This window comes from Odocoileus virginianus, chromosome 19 (genome assembly GCF_023699985.2).
Source record: "Odocoileus virginianus isolate 20LAN1187 ecotype Illinois chromosome 19, Ovbor_1.2, whole genome shotgun sequence".
In the NCBI taxonomy this organism is placed as follows: domain Eukaryota; kingdom Metazoa; phylum Chordata; class Mammalia; order Artiodactyla; family Cervidae; genus Odocoileus; species Odocoileus virginianus.
In genome coordinates this window covers 16,124,413-16,138,371 of record NC_069692.1, presented here as the reverse complement: position 1 = coordinate 16,138,371, position 13,959 = coordinate 16,124,413, and the positions used below count along the sequence as shown (strand labels likewise).

Genomic DNA, 13,959 nt, shown 5'->3' with positions numbered 1-13,959 from the left:
AAAGGCTGTAGTATGTTTTTAATGGTTGATTTACATTTTAATATAAGCCATGAATACAAAATGACCTTTACTAATAATTTTAAAAACCTGTTGAAATTGCCAACTGAAAAATTAATATTTTTGTGTCTTATCTTTCACATATTAGATGTGATGGTTATAAGAAAAGAGACCCTAGCATATTGTATTAATCTCAATGGAGCAGAGCCTTCTATTTAAATAAAACAAAACACCGTATTGGTCATTTAAAATAATTTACAAATCTATTCTCTTTAATGTTTTTAAGTTCAGTACAAATCAAATCAAATCTATCACTAAAGAAACCACGTAAAAAATGAGCATTAAATGCATACCAGTATGAAATAATCTATCTTTTAAATGAACCATGTTGAGACTATATTTCACATGAAAAATTATAAACTGATATAGGTGTCAAAAGCAATTCCGAGAAAAACAATTATTTCTGATGAAAATAATTTTCCTACTACTTGCCATGATAAATATGATTTGTTCCTCTATATGTAAAATAAGCAGTTATAGTTTTGCCTATTTTCTTTTATACGTACAGACATAAAAACGAAGAAAGCAATTGTCTTGTCTCCATGGACTCTCTTTGTTTATTACTATTATTTATAGTAATGCTGCTATTTCCAGGCTCATTGAAAAAGATATATTAATCATCCTGGGAAGAAGGAAATGTAGGTTAAGGTTAACTCTTAAACATAAAGAACTATAAGTGAGCTGGATTTGATTATAAAACAACCTTGTGTTAGTTGCTCAGTCATGTCCAACTCTTTGCAATCTGAAGGACTGTAGCCTGCCAGGCTCCTCTGCTATGGAATTCTCCAGGCAAGAGTACTGGAGTGGGTTGCCATTCCCATCTCCAGGAGATCTTCCCAACCCAGGGACCAAACCTAGGTCTTCTGCATTGCAGGCAGATTTTTTACTCTTTGAGCCACCAGGGAAAGCCAAAACAACCTTACACGACAACGAACTTAAAAAACAAATTCACTTCAGTTGAGCTGATACCTACTTGAATATATTATTATATTCAAAAACTCTCAGTACTGATCTATAATATTGTGTATTCACAAAGCATATGTTGTTCTGGACACAGAAAACAATCAAGCCCTTGTTTCCTTTAAAAATAAACATAAAAATAAATTGTGTGTTCCATGATCTATGTGCTTTGCACTCTAATGTTCCGCATGTCTCTCAGCAACACTGGTCGGTAGTTTTGTTCCAAAATTTCCATGTATTCAAAGTAATCACTCACTCGAAATCCATGCAGTGCTTCTTCCTGTCAAAAGATATAAAAAGACATCCATTTGCTTGGGTAAAGACACACAGTTCTAAGTTAACGGGTTTTAAACAGTTGATATATCATTTTTTTCAGCTACAGATGGGGGTTTTATGTTGCTAGTAAATGCTTTTTATTTAGTAAGCTATATATATATGTGTGTGTGTATATATATATGTGTGTGTGTGTGCGTGCATATATATATATATATGATAGCAAAAAATCATGTCCCTGTGATAACTAGGTTGTCTGTTTTTAAAACCAAAACTGCTTTATAGCTAACAAAAAACAAACTCTTAGAGAATGAAAACTTCCTAATGTTTTAGATATAATAGTTCCAATTATAGAATGATTGCTTACATCTGTAATTAGTAAAGACTTTAAAGCTTATCAAAGGACACTTACAATATTACAAGGAATATCTATTCTACAGCTATGTTCATAAAATCTCCAGCAGTCTGCAATTCATAATGTTGGTACTATGCATATCTATACTAATTTGGAATTTAATGGCTAGTGTCCCAAATGTGGCACTCAAGAATGAAAAATAACAAAGCATCCATTTAGAATCTTACACACTTATAGGGAATTTTAGGATTATTTATTTTAGTATCTCTAAATACTAGCTGTGGAATGCCAACCTTTCAAAGTAACAACAACAAAATTCTGTGAAAGAAACTTGATCCTTGATTCAATGTAACATGTTAGAAATTTTGGATGTTATAAAAAATTTTGACAATTCATGCCTTTCTGGATATAACAGCTTAAAGGCAAAAACTACTAACAATAAATAAAAACAATTCAAAAGAATAAAAGATAATATATTATCATATACCAAATACTGTGTTTAAAGACAAGTCAGTTTGTAGATGAGAGACATAAATGTAGGGTACTTAGGAAAACATCACAAATTCTCAGTAAGAATGGATGTTTTTAGGGACTTCCCTGGTGATCCAGTTATTAAGACTCCACGCTTCCAATCCAAGGGGTAAGGGTTTGATCCCTGCTTGGGGAACTATGATCCCAAAAGCCACATGGTACAGCCAAGAAAAGAATGCATGTTTTTACAGGCCTCAGATGTTACTAGTGATGACTAGATTAGTAATAGTTCACAGATAACTTGGGAGAAGAGTATATTACTTGCCACATGTCACCAAAAATCTGGATAATCTGAGAGAAAAGTTAATTGGTACCTTAAAAACAGAAGTATTCTTAGTGATCTATAAAACTGATATCATAACTAAGAAATTAAATGATGTTAAGTTAGATGCATAAGATTATGCCTTTAAGACTAAGAGTTAATACCTTCGAACATAAAAATTTGAGCTACTCTTAATTTTAAAATACTTGTGACATTATCCATTTCTTCATTCATTAACCTCATTCATTCCCTTAGTGTATATAAGGTTCTTGGTTATACAGTGAAGACCCAAAGATGAACGAAACAGGTCTCTGTTCCAAAATATTAACAACTAAGGTATATATCATATCTCCAGTTTTATGTATAAGCAACTGAATCAAAAGGAAGATGTTCATTTTAAAAACAGAAGAAATACTATATCTTTGTAACTTTCTCTATCAAATATATTTCACTTTTTTCTTTGGCGTAAAAGTAGGACTGAAGTAAGACTAATCTTGCTATTCAAGAATTCACTTTAACTGCTGTAGTCATGGAACTATTTAATGTGTGATTTGACATTAATCACCCCTTCACTAAAACTATACCTAAGTTGGAAAAGAATTATAGTAATGTGTTATTCTAGCCAGAAGGAAAAAAAAAAACTTAATGCCAGAAAAATTGTCTTTGAACATACTCATGATTTTTAAAAGAATGCTTATTGTTCATTATATGTGAATTACAATAGGTAATGACTGCATTTGAAAAACAGCACTAATAATTCTTCCTGGGCAAAAGGAAGCAAAACCTACTTTAACATCTTTTAATTATTGCTCCACTTTAGTTTAAAAATAAAACTTACCTATGGAGAACCATAGCTATTACTTTGTTTAAAAATACCTTTTCCTTAAAACATGTTTTTTGAACTTTGGCTCCCATTTTAGACATTAATATTAAAATAAAGAGAAAATACTCTGATAACTATACTGAAGAGACACCGATAAAAATGGCAAATAAGTTATTAAGGCCTTATTTCATAAGAGAAATATAAAATATTCATTTTAAAAGAAATGTTTTTAAATTATAGATTTTAAAGTCACAATTTTAACTCTGAATAAAATTTCAGAACCTCTGAATTCTACTTTGTCTTCAAAGTGGAATATTTTCCATTTTATCCTAAATATTCTCTAATTGCCTTTTAGTGAATTACTTTTCTTTGTAATTATGACCACTTAGACTGCCAGTTAATCATTTAAGTTATAAAGGGGCCATTTCCTCAGACTACTGTTTTATTATCATTTTATAGACCTAAGTATACTGGACTGTGGATAAAAATAAGAATTCCCTTATTCTTTAAATAGGCAGACACATATAATTATATAAGGTAACATTATCACATTTTATACAGACAGTACTCTATTCAAGTTTTTTCTTTTTAATAAATTACTTCTGGAACAGTTTATATCTTGGTTGGGGAGTTCATTTTGAGCACATTGCATTCTCTTTTTCTATGCAGTGGATTTCCAACCAAAGTGCCTTAAATGATTTGCTCTTTTCATTAATGTTGAGTTTCAAATGTTGAACCATGAAAAAAGTATTAAAAATTACCATCCTAAACCACAGTGTTGTGTGTATATTCAATATTATACAATATGGCATATACACAGCTTCCCTCTCTCCTTTGTACACAGAATCTAGTTTCAAGTATGTATCCACTGGTTTCCTTTTACTAGTGAGAGCATTTAATTAGAAAGTCCACTGAATTTAGGTGTTTTTTTTTTTTTTTAAAGTAAACAGACTAGTCAGTGATATACTAGAAAGAGCATAGGATTTGGATTCAGACCAAAACGGGTTCAAACTCACCTGTGTTAGTTATTAGACAAATGAACCTGGGAAAGTTTACAGATTCCCTAAGCCTCAATTTTTCATGTGTAAATATAGACAACAACAGCATAAACTGTGTTTTCTAAACTCTTTACCAGGAACGAGAAAGCCCTGTGTGATCTGATTCCTGCCTCATCCCTGACCACTCTTAGCCTCTCCCCTTGTTTTGGCCACAGTGGTCATCTCGACACTTTATAAGTGGGCCAGGCCCATTCTTACCTCTGAGCCTTTACACTTGCCTTTCTTCTCATTTAGAAAGATTCTGCACAGACGTCTTTGCATTGCTTTTCTTTTTCCTTTGCTTCATGTAGTCTCAGGATACCCACTCACAGAAGCCTTCACTAGACACTTTATCTAAATAGCACTTAGGAATCTGACTCTCTGACTCCCTTACCATGTTTGATTTCTTCATATTTAAGATCTATCAATACCTGAGATATTATATAATCATTCACATATTGTTATCTACTAGTAGAACTAGATGCGGAAAAAATGGCAACAGCGGCAGATTTTATTTTCTTGGTATCCAAAATCACTGCAGACAGTGACTGCAGCCATGATTAAAAGATGCTTGCTCCTAGGAAGAAAAGCTATTACAAACCTGGACAGCATATTAAAAAGCAGAGACATCACTTTGCCAACAAAGGTCCATATAGCCAAAGGTATAGTTTTTCCAGTAGTCCTGTATGGATGTGGCAGTTGGACCATAAAGAAGGCTGGCTGTCAAAGAACTGATGCTTCTGAACTGTGGTGCTGAAGAAGACTCTTGAGAGTTCCTTGGACAGCAAGGAGATCAAACCAGTCAATCCTAAAGGAAATCAACCCTGAATATTCATTGGATCCTGGACTGATGCTCAAGCTGAAGCTCCAATACTTTGAACACCTGATGTGAAGAGCTGACTCACTGGAAAAGACCCCGATGTTGGGAAAGATTGAAGGCAGGAAGGGAAGGGAATGACAAAGGATGAGATAGTTGGATGACATCACCGCCTCAAGGGACGTGAGTTTGAGCAAACTTTGGGAAAGTGGAGAGGGCAGCCTGATGTGCTGCAGTCCATGTGGTCACAAAGACGCAGAGGTGACTTTGTGACTGAACAACAGCAATTAGTAAAACATTAAAGTCAATGTGGTAGGCCATGGCCTATCTTATAACTACAAAGATGCTTGGAACACAGATGCTGGACAAAGGTCAATGAGTGAATGAGCAATCCTTTTGCTCAGTGCCTGTCATTCGATAAGCATTCACAGTGTCAACAGTGGTCATTATAGTTTTGTTAAGCTACATTCTCGGAAATGATTGAGCTAGATTTTCTTGATTGCACTGCAAATTTATAATGTTAAGCATGGATGGGCTCACTAAAAGGAGGATGAACAGAGATGGGGGAAACAAGTAACTATTAACTTTTTTTTAAAGCACTTGGAATGTACCAGATAATGTTGTAGAAGTATTTCACAGATAGCATCTCATTTCATTCCTCCACAACTCTAAGTAATAGGTATTATTTCATACTCAATTAACATGAGAAAAATTAGGCATACAGAGGTAAGCAACATGCCCAAACTTACACAGAATGGCAGAATTTAACTTGAGGTGGGCTCAAATGATGTAAGGTGAAGGCAAAAAACAACCGAAAACCACAGTTGAATAACACACTGAACATGCTGCATCTGTTGCTTCAGATGGTGAATTCTTTTTAATACTTTAAACACTTCTGCCTTTTAAGAGCTTACTATACAATTAGTTTTTTTTTTCTTCCTTCAGTCTGATCTCTATTCCTTATGCCAACATGTTCGAGTAACCGCAACTGCAAGTAGAAACAACAAAAAAACCCACTTGACAATTTACTGATGGGATGAAATTAATCTGATTTTTACGTAATTATAAATTGATTTCTCCCTAATATGCAGGATTTACTTGAACCATTTTAATTAAGTATTTTGAGTCTTCGCAGCCTAATTTTCACTGGAAGGCAATCTTTTCCCAGCCTGGCATTTCAGTGATGTTTTTCCCCGGGTTGAATTCATAAACTAAAACTAAGATCACTGCCAGCCTATTAGCATGCAGAAAGCAATGAAAAATACAGCTAGTCTGCTAAAACAGTGGGTCTTCTTAAATACCATCAAAGTGAGTCAACCTAAACTTGCTTTTGTGTGTGTCTGTGTGTGGGGGTGGGGGTGGGGTGGGGTGGGGGTGCATGTGAGAGAGAGAAAAAGAGAGAGAGATTCATTAAAAAACAAACCAACCCAACTTTATATTTTCAAGTCTGAGATATTGAGAAAATTAATTTTGTGAGATGATGTTTTTGTTTCTGAAAGCTTGATGCCTACAGATTTTCTGAACTATATCTGTCACAGAAAAATGTTAGGTCCAAGGGCTAAGATTTTCAGCACACCTTCAGAAGTTGTCTTCTAGCTCAGCAGTAATTTATCCAATGCCACAGTGCGGGAATAATGCACTTAGTTGCTCTATTATTCAACCCACATTTTTGTTGTGTCTAAGAAGATACTGCAAAATACCTTGCTGATAAACTTACACCCATGGCATTCATCTAATCTTTCAGCGGTTTAATCAAATGAGGAAATATAAACAAGTTATTCTGCTTTTTTTTTTATTAGATGAAACTTAGTTAAGAAATTCCAAGTCATCTTTTTTAATATACTGATCATGAAGAATTATTCAGGGGGTTACCATAAATACAAGCACTGAGTCTAGACTCTATTACTTAATTTCAAATCTTGAGCCTAAACCAAAGGGAATACAGAATGAGTTGGTATTTTCTCTATACTATATGCTTCAGAGAGATTTTTATTCCTAAAGCAATGCTTCTATCATATCTTTTTCTGTCAATACATGAAATTAAACAGGGAAAAGAATTTTGCATTTTCAATCTTCTGCAATTATCTCATTTTCTCAAGTTTCTCAGGATAACTGATAATACTGTAATTGAAAACATGTTTGTGGTTTTTCAATATTTTGGAAACTATTTCAATTGTGTCTAATTATTTGAACTCATTTAGCACAGTTGATGTTTGTTCTATTTTATTTAATGATTAATATCCTTTTTAATTTTTATTTTTCATCTTCACACTAATTTATTCTTAAAAGAACCAGTTTAACAGGACTGAAAATTCTGTGCTTTCCCATTGTGTTCTATTAAAAAAATTTTTTTTTTCCATTCATTTTTATTAGTTGGAGGCTAATTACTTTACAATATTGTAGTGGGTTTTGCCATACATTGACATGAATCAGTCATGGATTTACATGTGTTCCCCATCCCGATCTCCCCTCCCACCTCCCTCTCATTCCATCCCTCTGGGTCTTCCCAGTGCACCAGCCCTGAGCACTTGTCTCATGCATCCAACCTGGACTGGTGATTTGTTTGACCCTTGATAGTATACTTGTTTCAATGCTCTTCTCTCAGAACATCCCACCCTTGCCTTTTCCCAGAGAGTCCAAAAACATCTGTGTCTCTTTTTCTGTTTTGCATATAGCATTATCATTACCATCTTTTTAAATTCCATATATATGCATTAGTATACTGTATTGGTCTTTATCTTTCTGGCTTACTTCACTCTGTATAATGGGCTCCAGTTTCATCCATCTCACTAGAACTGATTCAAATGAATTCTTTTTAATGGCTGAGTAATATTCCATAGTGTATATGTACCACAGCTTCCTCATCCATTCGTCTGCTGATGGGCATCTAGGTTGCTTCCATGTCCTGGCTATTATAAATAGTGCTTTGATGAACACTGGGGTGCCCGTGTCTCTTTCAGATCTGGTTTCCTTGGTGTGTATGCCCAGAAGTGGGATTGCAGGGTCATATGGCAGTTCTATTTCCAGTTTTTTAAGAAATCTCCACACTGTTTTCCATAGTAGCTGTACCAGCTTCCATTCCCACCTACAGTGTGTGGGGGTTCCCTTCTCTCCACACCCTCTCCTGCATTTATTTCTTGTAGACTTTTGGATAGCAGCCATTCTGACTGGCGTGTAATGGTACCTCATTGTGGTTTTGATTTGCATTTCTCTGATAATGAGTGATGTTGAGTATCTTTTCATGTGTTTGTTAGCCATCTGTATGTCTTCTTTGGAGAAATGTCTGTTTAGATCTTTGGCCCATTTTCTGATTGGGTCATTTATTTTTCTGGAGTTGAGCTGGAGGAGTTGCTTGTATATTTTTGAGATTAATCCTTTGTCTGTTGCTTCATTTGCTATTATTTTCTCCCATTCTGAAGGCTGTCTTTTCACCTTGTTTATAGTTTCCTTTGTTGTGCAAAAGCTTTTAAGTTTCATTAGGTCCCATTTGTTTATTTTTGCTTTTAAAAATAGCTTTATTACAAAAGTAGGGGCTCATTCTTCAAAAATTAAAAAAAAAAAAAGAGCCCTCATAAATACATACAATAAACAGTAAAAGTCCCCTGAAATACTCTACGTCCTCTTTCCTCTCAGAAACAGTCATTATTAAATATGTACAGTCAGGGCCTAACTTGTAATCTATGTAAGAATATCATTATGGCTGTGGTATGTAGTTATATTGAAAATTATTGGTAAGTTTTTTTTTCCCCTTTGTACAAGACTGAGCTTTTGGATCAGAAAGTATAAAACATAATTTCAAAGGTTTAATCCCCATAACAACAGTTTAATGAGGACTTTTAAAGTCTTTCTGACTTGGTGGATCTTCTGAGGAAAGGAAGAATAAAATCACTTCCTTAATACAAATTTCATTATTGATTAATATGTGAATAAATGAAAAATAGTGTACATATGTTTACATACTTTTCAAAGAAGACATTTTAACTGGGCTTAATGGAGTAGTTAAAGGGGTATGTAAATGCATACTTAATAGAGTACACTGGAATTTATCTCACAAGAAAAATAACTGCTCATCAAAAGAGATCAGCGACCCCAAGATCTACTTGCTGGAAATAAAACAAAAAATAACATGAAGTCATGGTATTAGAAAGGCATTTTTCCTAATACCTCAGATGAATGCAAACAGTAGGAGTAAGAAGTAAGGTTAGCTCCAGGACAACTGCTTAAATTAATTCTTTGCCAACATGCTCTGACTTTGGATTTAAACCAATTCAATTAAAATTTTAGTAATTTAAGCAGGACTTAGCAAAAATAATCTTTTATCTTTAAAAAACCCTCATTTTAAAATTCTTTAGTTTTAAATTGATAGCATTATGCCTAGAGCATAACAGAGTTTGGGAAATATTTAAAGAGGTCACCACTTGTAAACTCTATTATTTTTCCTGGCAGTAATCGGGAAGAGGCGAGACTGCAATAATCACCAGCATCTATCAGGTTTAAAGATGATGCAGTATATGGACAACTCTCTCGTGGAAAGAAAGGTGTTTAGTAATTTTTGTTATTCAATGTGAATAAAATTAAGGCCATTAATCTCTCCCTTTATATTTATTAACATGCTTTGTTTACTCTAACAAGTATTTATTGATCACCTGCTATGTACCAGGTACTGTTCAAAGCACTGAAAAATACACTAGTAACTGAGATAGATAAAATCACAATGCTTGTGGAGCTTATACATTATACTGGAGAAGACTGACAAAAATATATTTAAAATAAATTTCTCTTTCAGTCAGTGACAAACACTATAAAAGAAACTAAAGTAGGATATGAGATTAATTAATTATAGGTTAGGAGGCATTCAAATGTAAGTATTTTGGGAAATTTTAGGCACTGAAATCCCCTTTACTGACCTTTTACTGGGTTCCGTGAAAAGGGACCCACATTTTGTCCTCAATATAATTCTCATTTACTTAACCATCCCTGTTCTCCAAATTACCCTTTACAGATATTTTCTTTTTCTACCTAACTTTTCCTTCTGCTTGTATGACCATTGTTGTATTATACTTTATTTCATTAAGAATGTTTCTAAGATCATAATTCTATGATACATGTAGGAAGTTGGAGACCTTTTGGATTTAGTATTTATGAAATAAAAATGATTGACAGTTTATCAATCTTAAATGATCAATGACATTTACTTACAAAAGACATCATCAAATGACAAGTGAATCAGAAAGAGAATGATAAATACCATATTCTAACACATATATGCAGAATCTAGAAAAATGGTACTGTAAATTTACTTACAGGGCAACAATGGAGAAACAGACAAAGAGAATAGACTTATGGACATGGGGAGAGGGGAGGAGAGGGTAGGCTGTATGGAAAGAGTAGCAAGAAAATTTGCACTACGATATGTAAAATAGATAGCCAATGGGAATTTGCTGTATGTCTCAGGAAACTGAAACCGGCTCTGTGTCAGCCTGTAGGGTTGGGATGAGGAAGGAGATGGGAGGGAGGCTCAAAAGGGGGGGGATGCATATATTCCTATGGCTGATTCACGTTGAGGTTTGACAGAAAATAGCAAAAATTAGAAAAATAACTGAAAAATATCTAACAATAAATAATAAAAATAAAAGTAATTCACATGGAAATTATTTGTCCACCTAGAAAAAAGCTACATATGACAAATGTTGGTTCTGGGGTAAGTGTGTACATGCATGCGTATGTATCTGAGGGTATCAGGGGGAGGGAAATATACTTTAAATTCAAGGAAATATTTCGACTTAAAACAAAGTTGGAATTACAGCAAGAATCACACATAGGGAGGTATTTATATATCTTATATTCTCTAAAGTCCAGAGTTTCAAAATCACATTATTGTGAGAAAGAAAGCTATTAGATCTTGCTTTAAAATATTAACTTCTATACTTCTATATAATAATGACTTTAAAAATACTGTTAAGATAGATTCTTTCATGGAAACCTTTCAAAAAATATTTCAAAGTTTAGAAAAACAGCGTATGAAGGTATAAGAAATTGCATTTTTTTTTAAAGTTTCAAAGCTGTGTATTAATACACAGTAACTTGACTTTTATTAGCTAAACAAGATACAGGAGTATAAAAAAAAAAGGCCTTTAGGCACAGCATACTGGTTAAAAGCAAAATTTTGTAGCCAGACAGCTTAACTTCATATCCCAGCCCCATCACAGTTTAGCAGCATTCACCAGCAGTAAAATCTTGGGCAATGTACTTAACACCTGTTTCCTCATATCTAAAATAAAGATAATAATACCTACCTCTCAAGGTTGTTTTTAGGATTGAATGAGCATATAGAAAAATATCTGGCACTAGGAACCCCATCAAAGTTGATAACTTTCAACCAAAAGTTTTCCTCTAGAAATAAAGTTACTCACTTTTAGGAAAACCTGCAGATCTTGAGCCTGAGTGTGCTGTAGAATGTCTTGCTGAAGATGTTTGAATATAGCTATACAGATATACACTTGATAATCTGGACCAAGGAAAACACAGGTAGCAATGTAATGGCAGATTTCTACCCAATCTAAATAATTCCAAAAACACTGAGTTATCCATTGCAGGCAAATCTAGAAAAAAAAAAAAGTTAGTTCATTAGAAAACTAATATAGCCATATTTGACTTTTAAAAAGCAGTACTCAGTAACTCACATAAAACCATTCAATCAAAATAGACAGTCTGACTACAAGAAGCCTAATAAGGATATAAGGATGCCTCACCTACTTGCCTAATGTGTGAGAAAACTCTAATGGCCTCAGGACTTTGGGATTCACTGATGGTGTTCATATTGTTCCTATGCTATTTGTAAATGCCTTCTTGATTCATATTGTCCTTCTCTTACCTATAACACCAGTCTGCTCTCCTCAGATAACAAATGCTGAGACTATTTTAATTCAGAGATGGGAGCATCTTCTATCCTACCTAGAATCACAGATGTATAATTATGCAGATGACAGATTGCTAAATGTTACATTAATGCAAATGGACTCTTGCTGAATAATAAAACAATTTAAATCAGCCAGAATTATATAACATAGAAACTTGAGAGCTAATGTACAGAATTAAAAAATGAGACTTTTTACAAAAATCATTTATGTTACTTTCTGAAAAACATTTTTCAGATTATAAAAGCAAAACATGCAAACTAAAAAACAAAAATTTTTAAAAATGATACAGTGATTAACATTGCTAATGTTTTGGTACATTAATGTTATGGGTGGAATTGTGTCTCTCCCCTCAAAATAAGTCAAAGTCCTAACTCCCAGGACCTATGAATGTGACATTATTTGAAAACAGAGTCTTTACAGAGGTAATCAAGTAAAATGAGGTCATCAGGCTGAGCCTTATTCCAATATGACTTATATCAAAGAAACTGAAAATGTGAACACACAGCGGGAAGGCCCTGCAAAGACACACATGGAGCCTTTCACGTGAAGACCGAAGATTGGAGTGATGTATCTATAAGCTAAGAAATATCAATGGCTACCAGAAGAGAGGAAAGAGGCATCAAACAGTTCTTTCTCAGTGCTGTCTAAGGGAACACAGCCCTGCCAACACTTTTATCCTCTCAAACTGTGAGATGATTAATTGCTATTGTTTTAAGCTACTGAGTTCGTGGTACTTTGATATGACAGTCCTGGGGAACTGAGACAATTACTTTCAAATATTTTAATTTTCATTTATGATTTAAAAATTACCACTGAGGAGAATTTTCTTTTATTTAACCTCTCTTCACTACAGTTTTGATTATTAGGGGTGAGGAGCGAGGAATGGGAACAGATATAGTGTCATATCTCAATCTGTCATACAAAGATAAAGAAGACATACACAAATTTTCCTTTTTTGTTCTATTGTTTTGACCTTTAAAAAATACATTCTCCAATAGTTTCTAAAATTTCATTTTATATCCCTGACTCAATTTGGGGGGAATGTTGATTCTGCTTTTAACTGCCTTTAACATGGGTATTAGTTTGATAAGGTTGTCATAACAAGGTAACACACTGGGTGACTTAACAGAAATTAATCATCTAATAGTCCTGGAGAAGTCCAGGATCAGGTACTGGCAGGTTGGTTTCTTCTGGGGCCTCTCGGCTTATAAATGGCCATCTTCTCCCTACATTTTCACATTTCATTTCACAGAGGTCTTCCCTCTGTACATGTCTGGTATCCATATAACTTCCTGTAAGGATAATGGTAACATTGGATTCAGACCCACCCTAATGACCTCTGTGCTGTGCTTAGTCACTCAGTAGTGTCTGACTCTGTAACCCCATGGACTGTAGCCTGCCACTATTCTCTGCCCATGGGGATTCTCCAGGCAAAGATACTGGAGTGGGTTGCCATGCCCTCATCCAGGGGATCTTCCTGACCCAGGGACTGAAGCAGGTGTCCCTCATTGCAGGCAGATTCTTTACCACCTGAGCCATCAGGGAAGCCCATTTTAATGACCTCATAATTAAGTTCAATGACCTCACTGTAACTTAATAACCCCTTTAAAGCGTCCCAGGTGGCACTAGTGGTAAAGAACCTGCCTGCCAATGCAGGAGACATAAGAGACATGGGTTCAATCCCTGGGTTGGGAAGATCCCCTGGAGAAGGGCATGGCAACCCACTCTAGTATTTTTGCCTGCAGAATCCCAGAGATAGAAGTGCCTGGCAGGCTACAGCCCATGGGATCGCAAAGAGTTGGATACGACTGAGTTGGACTTAGCACACACACACTACTTTAAAGACTATATCCAAATATAGCCTCATTCTGAGGTACTGAGGCTTAGAATTTCAACATATGATTTTTTTTTTTTTTTGCAGGGA

General features: G+C 34.5%; 1 protein-coding gene across 6 annotated transcripts in view; it reads right to left on the bottom strand.

The window, feature by feature from the left end:
- Positions 1-234: 234 nt before the first annotated feature.
- TBC1D32 (TBC1 domain family member 32) overlaps positions 235-13,959 on the bottom strand; it is a 187,722-nt gene continuing 173,997 nt past the window's right edge. For 4 of the 6 annotated variants that reach the window (XM_020887469.2, XM_070449893.1, XM_070449894.1 and 1 more), the window contains 2 exons: positions 11,529-11,717; positions 235-1,297 (listed from right to left, as the gene is read on the bottom strand). In XM_020887469.2, coding sequence (XP_020743128.2) covers positions 1,178-1,297; positions 11,529-11,717 — 309 coding nt within the window. In that variant the 3' untranslated portion in view covers positions 235-1,177. Of the gene's footprint in view, positions 1,298-5,864; positions 6,104-11,528; positions 11,718-13,959 lie in introns of those variants that run through there. The other 2 variants (XR_011481887.1, XM_020887471.2) reach the window with 2 other exon arrangements.